The sequence below is a fragment of the Sminthopsis crassicaudata genome, chromosome 5, assembly GCF_048593235.1.
Source record: "Sminthopsis crassicaudata isolate SCR6 chromosome 5, ASM4859323v1, whole genome shotgun sequence".
NCBI classification, from domain to species: domain Eukaryota; kingdom Metazoa; phylum Chordata; class Mammalia; order Dasyuromorphia; family Dasyuridae; genus Sminthopsis; species Sminthopsis crassicaudata.
This window is the reverse complement of record NC_133621.1, coordinates 269127165-269145711: the sequence shown is the minus strand read 5'-3', so window position 1 is coordinate 269145711 and position 18547 is coordinate 269127165. Positions and strand designations below refer to the sequence as shown.

Genomic DNA, 18547 nt, shown 5'->3' with positions numbered 1-18547 from the left:
TGCCCAATTTTTAGAAAGATTATTTAGGATAAAATTAATGTTTCATGTTTGATACAGTCTTTAAGAAAAATATCAAATACCCTTCAAAATCCTCTGGCACAAGAAGACCAGTTCCACTCTTTTGGAGTCTTGACTCTAAAAGCAAAATGATTCAGGAAGCAACTTCGTTAATTTTTACTCTAAAGATGTGTGTAATCATATCTCCTGGAATCTCTTGCTGTCCATTTTTAGGAGTGCAACTACAAGTGAGTTCTCAGAAACTGAGTGGATTATCCTCCATTTTACTAAGATTCCCTGGGTTTAAACTCAGACTTAGGGACTTGCCATTTTGTCTGCCCAAGCACAACTAAACTTCCTGACATTTTTGTATGAAAATATACTATTAAAAGCTTACTGTCCTTGAACAAATTTCTGCCATTATTGATTTCAATATATTAGATTACTCATTTTTTCCCAAGATTCTCTGATCCATATTCCCCATCCCAATCCTTCTATTTTAAAAATAGGTTAAAAACAGATTAGACTCCCTCAGTTTTCAGAAACCATATTACAAAACAACTCTGTGAGGTGGGTGCTATTATAACACTCAATTTATAGTTGAGAAAACTTAGTCAACTAATAAGTATTTGAGGCTAGATATGAATTCAGGTAGTCTTGAGTCCAGGCCCTGAACTCCATTCACCACACCACAAGCTGCCTGGTATAGATGACTTTTAGTATACCTCACTGTATTGTTGTCAAGTTCAAATGAGATTGCATTAACTTTATGGAAAAATTAATAACATCTTTTTTGATCATAGCTTTAGGATTAGTTCTTAAGTAGCAATAACAAGAACAGTAAACAAGTCAAATAATATGGTACATTAAATTTATAAAATACTCTCTTCAGAATAATCCTGTAGAATTCAAGTATTTTTATCTCATTTTTCAGATGAAAAGACCAAGATTGAGAAAGCTTAATCAAATAGGCATGAAGTCTAATTCTGGCAAACCTCTTTTACTTGGCACCACCATTTATAAATTGCTAAACCTTTTAAGACTCAATGACTGTCCTGATTGATTTTCTGGAGCTACAGAGAGTGGTTCTTCAATTTCTGGATTTTTCTTGCTTTAAGGATTCCCAAAGGAACTGTGAAAACTGGAAATTTCTTTTTTCCACACTGCACCTTTCAACTTTATTAAGTATATGGGCAAACCAAGGGTTAGGGAACGATGGGGGGCAGGGTGGAAGGAAAGCAGGAGACTTTAGTTTGGGTGGAGAAAGGTTATAGGAATTATTTCCTGATGTAACCATTGAAATACAATTAATGAATTTTTTAATGGTAAAATTTAGAATCTACTTGCCGCAACTTTTTTTCTGAAGTTAAAATAAGATAAGTGGAAATGATGGAATTTCAGCACAACCATTTAAAATCCTAGAAGATGCTGTAAAAGCACTGCACTTAATCAACAAAAAAAATTGAAAAAATCAAACAGTGACCTAGATAGGAAAACATCAGTTTATGTCCCAATTCTAACAAAGGGCAATGCCAAAGGATGTTCAAATTATTGAATAACAAAATTCATTTCACATCAACAAAGTTATGCTTAAAATTCTGCAAGTCAGATTTTAGCAATTTGTAAACTGAGAATCACCAGATTTTTATTTATTTTTATTTTTTATTTTTATTATAGCTTTTTTAATTTATAAGATATATGCATGGGTAATTTTTCAGCATTGATAATTGCAAAACTTTTTGTCCCAATTTTATCCCTCCTTCCTCCCACCCCCTCCCCCAGATAGCAGGCAGACCAATATATGTTACATATGTTAAAGAATATGTTGAATACAATATATGTATACATATTCATAGTTATTTTGTTGCACAAGAATAATTTGACTTTTTCTCCAATTGATAAATGGTCAAAGGATATGAATAGCCAAGTCTCAGATGATGAAATTGAAACTATATCCACTCATATGAGTGTTCCAAATCACTATTGATCAGAGAAATGCAAATTAAGACAACTCTGAGATACCACTGTACACGTGCCAGATTGGCTAAGAAGATAAGAACAAATAATGATGAATGTTGGAGGGAATGTGGGAAAACTGGTACACTAATGCATTGTTGGTGAAGTTGTCGAAGAATCCCTTCATTCAGGAGAGCAATTTGGAACTATGCCCCAAAAGTTATCAAACTGTGCATACCCTTTGATCCAGCATTGCTGCTATTGGGCTTCTATCCCAAAGAAATACTAAAGAAGGGAAAGGGACTTGAATGTGCCAAAATGTTTGTGGCAACTCTTTTCATAGTGGCTAGAAACTGGAAAAGGTGTGGATGCCCATCAATTGGAGAATGGTCGGGCAAATTATGGTATATGAATGTTATGGAATATTATTGCTCTATAAGGAATGACCAGCAGGATGAATACAGAGAGGTTTGGAGAGACTTACATGAACTGATGCTGAGTGAAATGAGCTTCATTTCTATACACTTCAATAATAATACTGTATGAAGATATATTCTGATGGAATTGGATATCTTCAACATAAAGAAGATCCAACTCACTTCCAATTGATCAATGATGGACAGAAACAACTACACCCAGAGAAGGAACACTGGGAATTGAATGCAAACTGTTATCACTACTGGCTATTTACCCAGGTTACTTATACCTTCGGAATCTAATACTTAACATGCAACAAGAAAATTGGATTTACACATATATATTGTATCTAGGTTATACTGTAACACATGTAATATGTATGGGATTGCCTGTCATCTAGGGAAGGGAGTAGAGGGAGGGAGGGGAAAATTTGGAATAATGATTACAAGGGATAACGTTATTAAAAAAATTACTCATGCATAGGTACTGTCAAAATTTTTTTATAATTATAAAATTAATTAAAAAAAGAATAACTGGACTTTGGAATAATGCACAATTGACCTGTGAAGGAAATCAAAAATGCAGACAGACAAAAACAGAGGGACTGGAAATGCTATGTAGTGATTCACACTCATTTCCCAGAGTTCTTTCACTGGGTGTAGCTGGTTCTCTTTATTATTGAACAAATGGAACTGATTTGGTTCATCTTATTGTTGAAAAGAGACAGGTCCATCAGAATTGATCATCATATAATATTGTTGATCTTCTAGTCCTGCTCATTTCACTCAGCATCAGTTCATGTCAGTCTCTCCAGGCTTTTCTGAAATGTTTCTGGCCATTTCTTACAGAACAATAATATTCCATAACATTCATATACTACAATTTATTCAGCCATTCTCCAATTAATGGGCATCCACTTCAGTTTCTGGCCACTACAAAGAGGGCTGCCACAAATATTTTTGCTCATACAGGTCTCTTTTCCATCTTTAAGATCTTTTTGGGATATAAGTCCAATAGTAACACTGCTGGATCAAAGCGTCTGCACAGTTTGATAGCTTTTTGGGCATAGTTCCAAATCACTCTCCAAAATGGCTAGATGTATTCACAATTCCACCAACAATGTATCAGTGTCCCAGTTTTCCCACAGCCCTTCCAACATTCACCATTATCTTTTCCCGTCATCTTAGCCAATCTGACAGGTGTTTAGTGGCATCCCAGAGTTGTTTTAATTTGAATTTCTTTAATTAATGACTTGAAGCATCTTTTCATATGACTAGAAATGGTTTCAATTTCTTCATCTGAAAATTGTTCATATCCTTTGATCATTTATCAATTGGAGGATGGCTTGATATAAATTAGTCAATTCTCTATTTTAGAAATTAGGCCATTATCAAGAACTTTTGACTGTAAACATGTTTTCCCAGTTTTGTTTCCCTTCTAATCTTGTCTGCATTAGCTTTTTTTTTTTCCTACAAAAGCTTTTCAATTTGATATAATCAAAATTTTCTATTTTTTGATCAATAATGATCTCCAATTTTCTTTGGTCACAAATTCTTTCCTCTTCCACAGGTCTAAGCGAGAAATTATCCTATAGTCTTCTTATTTACTTATCTCATTCTTTATGCCTAGATCATGAACCCATTTTGATCTTATCTTGGTGTATAGTGTTAGGTGTGTGTCAAAGCCTATTTTCGGCCATACTAATTTACAATTTTTCCAGCAGTTTTTGTTAATGAATTCTTATTCCAAATGCTGGAATCTTTGGGTTTGTCAAACACTAGATTGCTATACTTATTGACTATTTTGTCCTGTGAACCTAACCTATTCCCCTGATCAACTAGTCTAATTCTTAGCTGATACCAAAGGTTACCACTGCTTTATAATATAGTTTTAGATCTGGTACAGTAGGCCACCTTCATTTATTTTTTTTCCCTTGCAAGTCTTGACCTTTTGTTCTTCCAGATTAATTTTATTTTATTTTTGATCATTAAAGTAGTTTTTGGAACTACATTCAATAAGAAGTTAGGGGTAAATAGACAAAAAGTAATTGGAAACTGAATAATCTCATCTTAAAGAATGTCTGGGTGAAACAGCAAATTATAGAAACAATTAATAATTTCACCCAAGATAATGACAATGATGAGACATCATACCAAAATCTGTGGGATGCAGCTAAAGCGGTAATAAGGGGAAATTTTATATCTTTAGAGGCATATTTGAACAAAATAGAGAAAGAGAAGATTAATGAATTGGGCCTTCAACTTAAAAAGCTAGAAAAAGACCAAATTAAAAACCCTCAACCAAAAATCAAACTTGAAATACAAAAATTAAAAGGAGAAGTCAATAATATTGAAAGTAAAAAAAAAACTATTGAAATTAATAAATAAAACCAAGAATTGGTTTTATGAAAAAGCCAAAATAGATTAAAATAGATAAACCTTTGGTAAATCTGATCAGAACAAGGAAAGAGGAAAATCAAATTATTAGTCTTACAAATGAAAAGGGGGATCTTTCCACCAATGAAAAGGAAATTAGTGAAATAATAAAGAATTACTTTGCCCAACTTTATGCCAATAAATTTGATAACTAAAGTGAAATGGATAACTTCCTCCAAAAATATAGGCTTCCTAGATTAACAGAGGAGGAGATAAATTGCTTAAGTAGTCCACTTTCAGAAAAAGAAATAGAACAAGCTATTGATCAACTCCCCAGGAAAAAATCCCCAGGACCAGATGGATATACATGTGACTTCTACCAAACATTTAAAGAACAATTAGCCCCAATGTTATATAAACTATTTGAAAAAATAGGGGATGAAGGAGTCCTGTCAAACTCCTTTTATGACACAGACATGGTACTGATACCTAAACCAGGTCGATTGAAAACTGAGAAAGAAAACTATAAACCAATTTCCTTAATGAATATTGATACTAAAATCTTAAATAAGATATTAGCAAAAAGACTTCAGAAAATCATCCCCAGGATAATACACTTTATTCAAGTAGGATTTATACCAGGAATGCAGGGCTGGTTTAATATTAGAAAAACTATTAGTATAATTGATCATATTAATAATCAAAATTTTAAAAAGCATATGGTCATCTCAATAGATGCAGAAAAATCATTTGATAAAATCCAACATCCATTCCTACTAAAAACGCTTGAGATTATAGGAATAAATGGACTATTCCTTAGAATAATCAGGAGCATATATTTACAACTGTCAGTAAGCAGAATATGCAATGGAGATAAACTGGAACCTATCCCAGTAAGATCAGGAGTGAAACAAGGTTTCCCACTATCACCATTACTATTCAATATAGCACTAGAAATGCTAGCTTTGGCAATAAGAGCCGAGAAAGAGATTCAAGGAATTAGAGTAGGAAAGAAGGAAATCAAACTATCACTCTTTGCAGATGACATGATGGTATACTTGGAGAACCCCAAAGCCTCTACTAAAAAGCTATTAGAAATAATTCATAATTTTAGCAAAGTTGCAGGATACAAAATAAATCCAGATAAATCCTCAGCATTTTTATATACCACCAACAAAATGCAACAGCAAGAGATACAAAGAGAAATTCCATTCCAAACAAATGTTGAGAGTATAAAGTATTTGGGAATCCATCTACCAAAGAAAAGTCAGAAATTATATGAGAAAAATTATGAAACACTTGCCATAAAAATAAAGTCAGATTTTAATAATTGGATTGCTCTTGGATAGGCTGAGCGAATATAATAAAGATGACAATACTCCCAAAATTAATCTATTTATTTAGTGCATACCAATCAAACTCCCAAAAATATTTTAATGACCTAGAAAAAATAACAACAAAATTCATATGGAAGAATAAAAGGTCAAGAATTGCAAGGGAACTAATGAAAAAAAGTCATTTGAAAGTGGTCTAGGTGTACCTGATCTAAAGCTATATGATATAGCAGCAGTCATCAAAACCATTTGGTATTGGCTAAGAAATAGACCAGACTATCAGTGGAACAGATTAAGTACAAAGGACAAAAAAGGGCACATCTATAGCAATCTAGTCTTTGACAAACTCAACGATACCGAACATTAGGGATAAAAATTCATTATTTGAAAAAAACTTTTGGGAAAACTGGAAATTAGTATGGCAGAAATTAGATATGGATCCACACTTAACACCATATTCCAAGATAAGATCAAAATGGGTCCATGATTTAGGCATAAAGAATGAGATCATGAATAGATTAGAGGAACAGAAAATAGTTTACCTCTCAGACCTGTGGAGGAGGAAGGAATTTATGACCAGAGGAGAACTAGAGATCATTATTGATTACAAAATAGAAGATTTTGATTACATCAGACTAAAAAGTTTCTGTACAAACAATACTAATGCAAACAAAATTAGAAGGGAAGTAACAAATTGGGAAAATATTTTTACAGTTAAAGGTTCTGATAAAAGCTTTATTTCCAAAATATATAGAGAACTGACCCTAATTTATAGGAAACCAAACCATTCTCCAATTGATAAAATAGTCAAAAGATATGAACAGACAATTCTCAAATGATGAAACTGAAACTATATCCACTCATATGAGTGTTCCAAATCACTACTGATCAGAGAAATGCAAATTAAGACAACTCTGAGATACCACTACACACCGGTTAGATTGGCTAAGATGACAGAAACAAATAATGATGAATGTTGGAGGGGATGTGGGAAAACTGGGACACTAATACATTGTTGGTGGAGTTGTGAAAGTATCCAACCATTCTGGAGAGCAATTTGGAACTATGCCCCAAAAGTTATCAAACTGTGCATACCCTTTGATCCAGCATTGCTGCTATTGTGCTTCTATCCCAAAGAAATACTAAAGAAGGGAAAGGGACCTGTATGTGCCAAAATGTTTGTGGCAGCTCTTTTCATAGTGGCTAGAAACTGGAAGATGAATGGATGTCCATCAATTGGAGAATGGTTGGGTAAATTATGGTGTATGAAGGTTATGGAATATTACTGCTCTGTAAGAAATGACCAGCAAGACTAATACTAATTTCCAGGTTTGGAAAGACATCAACTGATGCTTAGTGAAATGAATAGAACCAGAAGATTGTAACGTGTCAATTGTAACATGCTGTTGTCTCCAGAAGCTGCCGATAGCTCTCTGGGAGGAGATCTGCTGTGTCAACTCAAATCTCTTGGACAGATTCTTCTTCCTGTAGAGAGCCGACTTCCCTTTCTGCACAGAGCCGCTTCAAGTCTGTCTAGAGCAGAGACTGTACACTTCAATGCTGTATGAAGATGTATTCTGATGGAAGTGGATATCTTCAACATAAAGAAGATCCAACTCACTTCCAGTTGATCAGTGATGGACAGAAACAACTACACCCAGAGGAGGAACACTGGGAAGTGAATGTAAGTTGTTAGCACTACTGTCTATCTACCCAGGTTACTTTTATATTCGGAATCCAATACTTAACGTGCAACAAGAAAATTGGATTTACACACATATATTGTATTTAAGTTATTCTGTACACATATAAAATGTATGGGATTGCCTATCATCTAGGGGAGGGAATAGAGGAAGGGAGAGGAAAATTTGGAAAAATGAATACAAGGGATAATGTTAAATTACTCATACAAAAAACAAACAAATAAATACATAAATAAGTTAATTAAATAAGCCTCAAAATCTCACCTAGAATTGTTTAAAAAAACAAAAAAAAATTAAAAAATTTGATTTGCAGCCATCATTCCAACTATCACTCCCCCACTCTCTTCTCTGCAAATAAAGCCAAAGAGAGAACATTAGACTTTTTCTAGAATATTATGGGAAGAGAAGAGGGTGAGATTCCTTTATTAGAGTCCATGTAGACAAGGAGGTCATACATGAGCACAATTTTCTTGATGAAAGCTATGGTGGCTTTAAAACTAAGGAATAGTTCAACCTTGATCAAGAAGTAACTTTGAACACTTAAAAAATGTTTCTTATTGTGAATAATAATAAGTGGTGAAATTAAAAAAAAAAGCTGCAGTTTAGGAGATAGGCTACATGACTAGAAAGGCAAATAGAATAAAAGCTCCACAAGTTAAACATGTATCTGCCATATAAGGTATCATTTGGGTGGTGACTGAAGTAACTCACTTCTGCCTAACTGAATCTCTTATCCATTGTGTGTATCTTTATGACCTAAAAAGCATATCTTGTGATGGAAATTCTGGGGAGGTGTACCTTACCTTTCTCATTCACTCAAAATCAAGAGACCTGATAAGCATTGTACTGCTCTTTCTACTTCTCCAGGTACACAGAGAATAGTTGGTTCAGTAAAGGCATTAAGAGAGTTTCCAAATGATCCCAAGTGATATATAATTTACTGCATTTTGTGTAGGAAAAGCCCTCCTTACTCAAATAGTAATGCTGCTGATTTTCACAGGATTCATCCCAAGGAACCTCACAAATTTTCATAAGATGATTTTAGCAAGCTTTTTCTCACAAGAATACACCATTTTCTATTCTTTTTAGTTCTTTTTAAATATGCTGCAATCATATAGTATATTTATAATGTAACAGTATTGTAATTAAAAAAGAATTTACAGTTCTCTTAGTCTTCTTAAATTTATTTAAAAGATCACCAAAAGCATGTGATAATAATTTAGTTAAATGCTTTTCAAAAGTATCAGTCTCATTACCCGCTGGAATCTTCATGCCAATCACAGTAGTTTTAGTAATGCCTATCATATGGCAGGCTTTTTTCTTTTTTTTGAAAGTTGTTTAAGGTTATGTTTATAAATACTTTAAAATATTTCATATATACATATATATATATATATATATATATGTATGTTTTCAATTATGTTAACATTCCATGTCATTTAGGAAAAAAAAAATCTTTAAAAAGGATAGCATTTTATTCAGTTGTATTTTCATAAGATCTACTCATTTTTTTTTTCCTGAGGCTGGAGTTAAGTGACTTGCCCAGGATCACATAGCTAGGAAGTATTAAGTGTCTGAGAACAGATTTGAACTCAGGTCCTCCTGAATTCAAGGCTGGTGCTCTATCCACTGCGCCACCTAGCTGCCCCCTAAACTACTCATTCTTTACATGAACCAGGCACTATGTTAAGTACTACACAATTGTGTGTGTCTCCCAACAACCCAGGGAGAAAGGAGATTCCTAATTTTTTTTTCTATTTCAGCCTGAAATTTATTTTTCAAAAATTTAAAATTCTATATTTTCAAGCTCTGAATTGATACTCAAAGTACAGACTCCAACTTTCTTTATCCATTCTTTCATCCTTAACTTACTGGCTGTTCCTTCTAGGAAGTTCCTTAGTTGCAGATATTGGACATTAACCCCCTTGAATATGAAAAAAATGGAGGCAGTTTCTTAGCCACCTGAGACCTGCTCACATGGACATCTTTCTTATATCTAACACTTTAATCTTCAGAGATTTGTTTTGAAAAATTCTCCAATAATTGCACTTCTTAATTTCTAAGCTTAACCTCTAGTGTCGAATGATTTTTTTTTTCTAAAAGAAACATTCAGCAAATTTTGTACCTACTCCCCTTTAAAACTTCCTGAAAATTTAACTCTAGTTGTTGATAATAAACAGTCCTAAGTAAATAAAAGTAAGAATAACCTTCTCCTTTCCTCCTCTTTGGATGAGTCTTCTTCTCTCAGAAGAGGGTGTGATCGCTCCCAGGATGGTCACATGCCTGAGCAATTTGCTCTTGTGGTGAGGAATCTCTCTCCCTAAGCCTGGTGGTTCTATTACAAATTATGTCTTTTTGAAGGTGTTAGAGCAGAGCTATGGAGTGGAGAATCTCACCTCTCATCCATACCCATCAAGGGATTCATCCTAGGATGAACCTTAACATACTATGAGCAGGTGAAAGTTCCTTCTCAAGCAGTTTAAGAAATTTCTCAACTGATGAGAAGAATTATGACTTCATGTTATATGAATTTAAAAGCAAAAAAAAATAGATTTTAACCCTACCAACAGTAAGTTTTAAAATTACATAGGTGGCTAGCTGGCTGAAATTAAGGAACTAGCAATTCTACTGCTGAATCTCTTCCCAGACTTAAGAAAATAAAAGTAAGAAAAATAATCAATAGTGTACACTTAAAATTTTAAAATGAGGGCCATACAATATTTATATAAATAGATTTTGAGTGGTACAAAGTTTATAAATTGAGATCATTTAAGGCCCTTCTTAAAAGAAAGTGAACTTAGCGGTCATCAAGGTAGACTCTATAATCTTGAAGAGACTTACCTAAAGCTCAGAGAATTTGTGTGCAGATAGGCAGGGACAATCCATCCATGAAAATGCCACCTTGTGAACACTTTCTTTTTGGGTCCTAGCAGGGACTGGTCAAAATAATCTGTGGCCCATGCATCATTATTCCACCAGAGTAGCTATCATTGTGGGAATCAAAATTATCCCACCTACAGGAGAAGAAAGTGCTGCTCAAATCTAAGCCTATGCCACTGTCTTAAAGGGTCTACAGTTCTCTCAAATGAAGTGGAACTCAGCTCTTGGAGATATTTCCTCATTCTAGGTCCCAGTTTTTATAGGGCTAGATGTCTGGACATTCAAGAACAACTGTAATAGATTAATTATTACCCAATTAATTAATTAATTAAACAAAATCATATGTCAGGAGGGTGGCAAGGTGGGTGAAGTAAGGAACATCCCACAGATGAACAGGCGTCTCCTTAGTTTGGATATGAGGAAATGGTAAAAGTCATCATGAACTGAGTATTCTAAGTAGTCTTAAGATGGTCACCTGGTCCTATTGGACCAGTGATTAATTGAGAGGTACAAGAAAAATTTGGGGGGCTTTATATATAGTTATTATCTCTACCACATGGGCTTTATCTCCATAAGAAGTGAAAAATAAGGATGGAGGGCCCCTAGTTAACTTCCTATGACTAAGCAACTAAACTTAAGATTCTGTAGGTCACAGCTCTTGAGTCTTACATACAGAACTTTGGTATAATTCCATCAAATTGATAAATCCTGATTGGAATAGAGTAAGGGTCAAAATGAATTATTTCTCAAATTTCAATTCACAAATGTATATTATTTCTTCCTTTATTTAAAACATGCAAATTTTCTTGAAACCTCCTAAGTATTCCTGAGTTGGCCTGGACACTGGAACTCAATTCAAATTTGGCCTTCTAGTGTATTCCATTGGAGAAGCCCAGAAAGATGTAGATGGAAGTTCAGCTATAGATGGGGGAAAAAGGAAGAAGAAAAAATAATTGATACATTTAAGTACATGCTTGTGTGTGTGTGTGTATGTGTATGTGTGTGTGTGTGTGTGTATTTTTTCTCCTGGCATTAAGGATTCATCATATCAAGGAATTCAGGGTGTAAGAATCATGGAAATGGTCACTGGTCAAATTGAGTCTTAAGAGCAGTGGTCCTCAAATTTCTTTTAAATAGGGGGCCAGTTCACTGTCCTTCAGACTGTTGGATGGCTGGACTGTAGTAAAAATAAAAACTCACACTCTGTCTCCACCCCTCAGTCCATTTGCCATAGCCCTGCAGGCCGCATAAACATCCTCAGCAGGCATCTGGCCCGCGGGCAGTAGTTTGAAAAGTTTTAAACTTTTAACTTTAAGAATTAGTAAAAGTCAATAAATAAGCTACAATTATAATTATATTGATGGTAGTCTACTTATGCTCCTGTTGAGATATATTTCCTATTTAATTATGTATATTGTTGCCTCTGGACTCACAATGAAACCAAGCATGCCAATTATTTATTCGCCTGTTTGAGGAAATGTAAATCATTCTTTGATTTTATCTGTAACTTTTTTTGTTGTTTTTATTATATCTATAACAGGAGTTTTATTCACCTATAGTGTGAGAGTTTATTGTGACTTTGAAACAATGCCCCTGAAGAGTGTGTGAAAATGCTCATTGATAATATGGTCATTAATATAGGATTATCCCTCACATCAGGAAAGTAAGGAATGCCTGCATAAAAGAATCAATGGTCACTTCACATTGGTGGAAGAGGAGGGAGGTGGCACTGGAACAGTATCATAGTAGGATTTTTTTAAGTATATTTACAAATCATATATAGCATAAAATTATGATATTTTATTCATGAACCATTTGGACATACTACCATCAATTGTAGTTACAGGGCTTTCCAACTCCTCCTGCATCTGAAATAAAATTAAAATTGTATTTCAGAAAAATGAAGAAAATGAGGAATAAGATAATACAAATAACTCAAGAAATATTTTTAAAAATTGCAGGCATCCAAAGAAATTATTAATAAATTTAGACATTAGTTTAGTTTGACTGTTAGTAATTTAACAAAAAAATTAAACAGGGCTTCTAAAATTTTTTTTTCATTTACAAACCCCTTTTTAATAAAGTCATTTGTATGTTACCTCAGATATAAGGGTATATAAAACATACACTACTCAAATATTTACTCATTATTGATTACATCATAACTTTCAACAAATCATAATTTTCTGATGTCCACACTCAGGTAAGAGGCCTCATATAGAAGGTGTGATCTAATAAAATGATATTATTATTAAAAAGCACGAAGTGTTTATCATTATTAATTATATACAAAGAAACATGAAAAGTATGTCTTCAGGTTTGGAATATATGTCTTCTACTCTAAGAAAATCTTATTCTTTTTATTTCTACTTTTTGCAAAATATAACATTTTTCTTTAAAAAGAAAATCGACTCTCATAGCCTATACTTAAAAACAATTAATTGCAAATATTAATAGTTCATTAAGCTACAGACAGTCCAAATACAAAATAAACATCAATTTATACTGAGCAAACTAAAAATTTAAATGCATAAAAAAATTAAATATAACACACAAATTCAAAGGACGAGTAGAAATTATTAATTGAAAACATCTCCTACATTTCCTGTTACAAAAGAAATATTACTTAATCCAGAGAGAAACTGGTTTAATTTGATGTCCTAAATTCATACTTTGATATAATTAGTGGGTAAGAGATATTTATTTCCTAAAGAAAAAAACGAAAGACTGGTGTGTCTTCCAGTTCTTACAAATCCATTGAAGTGGGAAGAGGAGATTAAATGGGAAAACACTGATTAAAATGATTGGAGTGGCATAGTTTCCTTTTCAGAAGACTTGTTTCTTTGAAATAGAGTAATATACATTTGGGGACAATGTTGCACATACACATAAGGAAAGCATTACTTAACTCTAATAAGTATCCATATATATAATATGTGATGTTTCTGTTTCAATTTACATTCCAGAAATGATTTTTGTCACTAAAATTATAATAGTAAATGCACAAAAATGAACATTGCAAAGAATTATACAAAGGTCTCTTATTGTTTCTCAACAATATTGAAAATCCTTACATCCTGAAGTAAAAAGAGCAGTAGAGGTTGGCTCTACTACAGCTTTCTTAAACATTTCTTTGAGAGAATCATTGCTAGGAGAGGTTAACTAAAAGATTTAAGTTGTATGTTGTAAAAGGCTGAAACTCTTGAGTTGATGCACTGAGATTGGACAATCGAGCATTTGAGGCTAATTACTGATTGGAAAATACTCTATTAGCATATGCTTAGAAAATGGCCCTTCCCACTATTCTATGCTGGCTGGATAATTGGTATAAGAGAATTGTAGGAGGGACTAGGGGTGGAATAAGATTAGCCAGAGTCACTTTTTCGGCAGTAGAAGAAGAGAAGTCGGGGAGATCTTGCATCCATCCAATTCACTGCTATCCCTAAAGACCAAGAATAAAGACTAAGGACTTTTGCTTATCCTGACTCTGGCTGATCTGATTCTAAGGTAACCAGGGAGCTAATGCGGTCATCATAGTATATAAATAAAGATATACTATGAAAAGAAAAAAAAAAAAAGTTGATGTATTTTGAAGTCAAAACAAATGTTCTGGTCCTCCTTACTTCAAAGCTGGGGCTCTATCCACTGCACCAAATAGCTGCCCATGTCACATACTTTTTCTGCTGATCTTCTAAGTTGCTATATATATATATATATATATATATATATATATATATATATATATATATATATATATATATATATATATATAAAGAGAGAGAGAGAGAGAGAGAGAGAGAGAGAGAGAGAGAGAGAGAGATTTTTTCATATGTGTCAAGCATATTAAAAGAGCTTTTTGTAAATGATATTGAACTTGGAAGGTCAGGGAAGAGTATCTGGCATCAGGTGGGAGTAGGACATGTGGTCCCAGCAAAGTTAGTTGCAACCATGATCCCAGCCCCAAGATGGTAATTACAGCATCAGCAAAGTTGGACTCTGTTGCTTGAACACACTAAAAGGATGGGAAAAAGAAGATATATAGACCAATATAATGCCAATGATCAGGAATAAAATTTATTTTAAAAACATATAAGTAATAATCATTGCACTCTGACAAAGTTAAAAAAAAAGATTTTAGTAGGAAAGAAATCTACAATATGTCGACGATATTGTTTTAGAAGTATGTGTGTATGTACATATAAATATATGCATATGTGAGTATTAGTTACGTGTACATATATATATATATATATATATATTTATATATGTTAGGTTCTTACTAATGAGATATTAGGTTCTTACTAAGTGCTAAGTCGGTACTTGACAATTCTCTAGTTCCGGCCATGACTGGGAGTTTTACTTGTGAATTTCTGGGGAAGAGCTTGCATGCTTAGGAGGAGCAAGTTCATTGGTTGAAGTAATTTTTCCCAGAAGCCCTTGCATTATCCCACGCCCATTCTCTGGGAGGATAAAAGAGGGAAGTCGCAGCAGATCTCCTCCCAGAGAGCTTCTGGAGACAACAGCATGTTACATTATATATGTGTGTGTATATATATATATATGTATATATATGTATATATGTATATTATATATGTATATATGTATATTATATATATAAATATATATAATGTCTGGCATAATTTCAGCTTTCTTTGGAAAGGTGGGGGGGCAGGAAATAGTACAAACATAATAATAAAAAATAAACAGTAGAGAACATAAGAAAATCTAGAAGGAAGCAAAAAAAAATGGACATTTATGAATATAATGAATTTTATTATTATATACATAAAGGGGGAATGAAACTGTGTTCCCTTTAACATTATCACTCTGAAACTGTGTTCCCTTTTGATCTGTAAAAAAAAAAAAAAGGGAGATTGGAGTCTCAGACGCTCCTGGAAAAGCACATCTCCCCAGACAAGTTAAATGTCATTATTCTATCAGAAATCTTGGTCAAAAAGCACTCCATTGATCTTTTGGGAATGCCAGACTCTTTCTGGAAATTCTAATCAGAGATCTGGGTTGGATACTGATAAGTATCCAGACCTGGTGACTTTGGCTTTCTTTTCAACCTGAAACTTGAGCCTCAAGATTCCTATTTAAAGGGCAATTTCTGAACCCATTCATTGCAAAATGTGCAAAGGATCCTGCCTGCTGAGAAGGCATTCTCTTCTCAGTGCTAGCCTCCACTTCCCTAATAGGACTTTGCCACTAAAGAAGTCAGTCTCTTAGCAAAACTAGCTTTCAATTCAACAATAAACTTCCATGCTTGTCAATTAATATTTCGGGTTCTTGAATTCTATCACAAAGAACCTGCACCTCTGACCAAAAAGGGGATTCCCACAACTCTCTGAATGCCACTAACCTCACCATATGTTTTCTTGAATTAAAATTTTTTGCTATATATTTTAAATGCTTCCCAGTGTTTTACCCAGCACATGACAAGGTTTTGTTTTCTTTTTATCTGTTTTCTTTTTTCTTATTTTATGTTTTAAGTTTTAAGTCAATAAATACATACAAAAGAAAGGAAATGATTTTAATGTGCTAAATTATTGAACCCATTTAATAAGAAAAAAACATATTAAATTGGTTTTCTCAAATCCCATCTTCCTAGTCCTTTACTTGATAGTGTAAACTGCAGGATTTTTCTTCCCATCAGCTTTGTGTCATTGGAGTAAATTATGATTACAAAAAAAAAACAAAAAAAAAACACCAAAAAAACCCACCACCACCACCACCACCAACAACAACAACAACAAAAAAAACATTAATATGGAGAATACTTTAAATCAAATGATTTTAGACTAAATTGGTCCAAGTCACAAAGAGAGAGTCAAAAAGAACATTAAGCAATGTAGACTACATACCATTTCAGGATTAAATCAACATTAGATCAAAGGACTGATAGTTGTGGATTTAAAAAAAAATATTTAAAACATAACCTTTAAACTTAAAAAACCCCACAAAACTTTAAACATTATTTAGAATTTAAAATTATTATTAGGTAAAGGGATCATTTTTTAATCACAAAAATACATAAACATGGAATTCAATTAAACAGAGTATTTTATATTACATTGTTAACATCAAGGAAAAGAAAAACTAAATCTAAAGGACTACCTTTGCAAAGCAGGCTTCCATGCTGTTTATTGAAGTCTCTGTTTCTCCCATAAAATATTTTGAATTTCTTCCAGAAAGACCCATATAATTATCAAGAACAAGATCATGAAGTGGCTCCACAAAGGGATTTGTAGTAAATCTGTTGATTAAAGTTGTACTCTTTAGTTTTTCATTCTAAAATGTCTGCATTCTAGTCTGCAATAACTGGCCTCTTATTAGTTCTGTCAACATTTCAAAGCACATAAATGGCTAGCATTTTTTTTAAATGGTTGCTGTTTTTCGTTAATACTATCATAATCGTGACTTGTCCCTGAATAGTTTCTTCACTCTGAAAACAATGAGAGCATATAATTAAAGATATAAAAGTTGTTTTAATCAATTGAATTATTTCCATTAAGGTCCTTTCCTAATGAATTGTATAAAGAAACTTAGTGAAGGAAAAGTTACTGTTGTTGTTGTTGTTGTTGTTGTTGTTGTTGTTGTTGTTGTTGTTGTTGTCCAGAATGGCCCAGGGAACACAAAAGAAAAAAAAAACACACAAAAGATACTTGCAAATCTTGGATTCCTTATTAATCTGATCTTAAAGAAACCATTAAAAGTTCTTTATTTGATAAACTCACATGGAAATTACTAGAGTGATTTTAAGGGATGAGGTAATAACCAAATCACTCAGAGCTAAAACAAAGTTGACACTGTTGAGGCTTAAAATAAATAAATGAATAAACGAATAAATAAAAAGTTCTGAGTTTCTCAAATGGATGCAGCTCATAAAATCACCACTGTCACTAAAAGTGCAAGGGAGACTGACCTATCCCTTTGTATTTTTTAAATAAACAATACTAATTTAAATCCCTATAGGGGCCAAATCCTACAGTCCTGGTTGTCATAATTAGGACAAGAATAGTAAATCATAATAATGCTATTCTAATTGTCAATTTTCTCATTCCTTCCTGGAAGGACTAATCTGTCTCAAATAGTGAAAAGAAATAATAAGGCGTATAAACGTGGCACAATTAAAAATTAGTAATTTTTATTAGATCATTATCATTGGATTGAGGACTAACAAGGCTTCCTAAAAGGTCCCTAACCAAACATTCAGATTTTAAAGATGAAGAAAGGTTAGGTGATTTGTCCTAGTGAAGGTTAGGTGAATTTATCCTATTATAAAAGAGCCAATCTAAAATCCTCTCTTTGCAGAGGTTCTAAACATGCCAGGCTATGCCATGCTATGCCAAGGAAATCTCTGCCCACTAGAATAATATGATTTTCCAGTATTACCCTCTTTTTACCCTCACCTATTTCCCTAATGAGTTTATGCCTCTCTGTCAGGATTTCTAATTGATGGGGGTTGAGGTCCCTTTAAGATTCCTTTCTGATTGCCCAACCCCCATAGTTGACCTTGATTCTCAAATCCTGGTCAAAAGCACCCTTTTGAATATCTGGGCCCACCCCCCACTATCAGCTCAGTTTCCCCCAGCCCCCACTGGTTCTGAGCTAACTGAAAGGCCCGCCAAGAATTTGGGGTACTGCCTACAAGCAGCCCCTTCTAGGTATAAAAGACCCGAGCTGGAGCTGTGACCTTGCAAGGAGCCCTTGCCCCAACAGATGGTATCCTTCCGGCCATGTAAGGGTTCCTGCCTGCCCAGCAGCCACCTCTGGCTCTGGCATCTTTCTAACTGAACTTTACTTCCAAATTTCTACAATAAACCTTTTATTTATAAATCTAGGTTTTCGGGCCTGTAAATTCATTTACAGGGGACACTGTACC

The 18547-nt window shown here is 33.6% G+C and overlaps 1 protein-coding gene across 9 annotated transcripts in view; it reads right to left on the bottom strand.

The window, feature by feature from the left end:
- Positions 1-11427: 11427 nt before the first annotated feature.
- LOC141544624 (ankyrin repeat domain-containing protein 26-like) overlaps positions 11428-18547 on the bottom strand; it is a 39870-nt gene continuing 32750 nt past the window's right edge. For 5 of the 9 annotated variants that reach the window (XM_074271017.1, XM_074271022.1, XM_074271020.1 and 2 more), the window contains 3 exons: positions 16780-16918; positions 12488-12530; positions 11428-11580 (listed from right to left, as the gene is read on the bottom strand). In XM_074271017.1, the coding sequence (XP_074127118.1) occupies positions 11513-11580; positions 12488-12530; positions 16780-16918 (250 nt within the window). In that variant the 3' untranslated portion in view covers positions 11428-11512. The remainder of the gene's footprint in view (positions 11581-12487; positions 12531-16779; positions 16919-18547) is intronic. The other 4 variants (XM_074271025.1, XM_074271024.1, XM_074271018.1 and 1 more) reach the window with 1 other exon arrangement.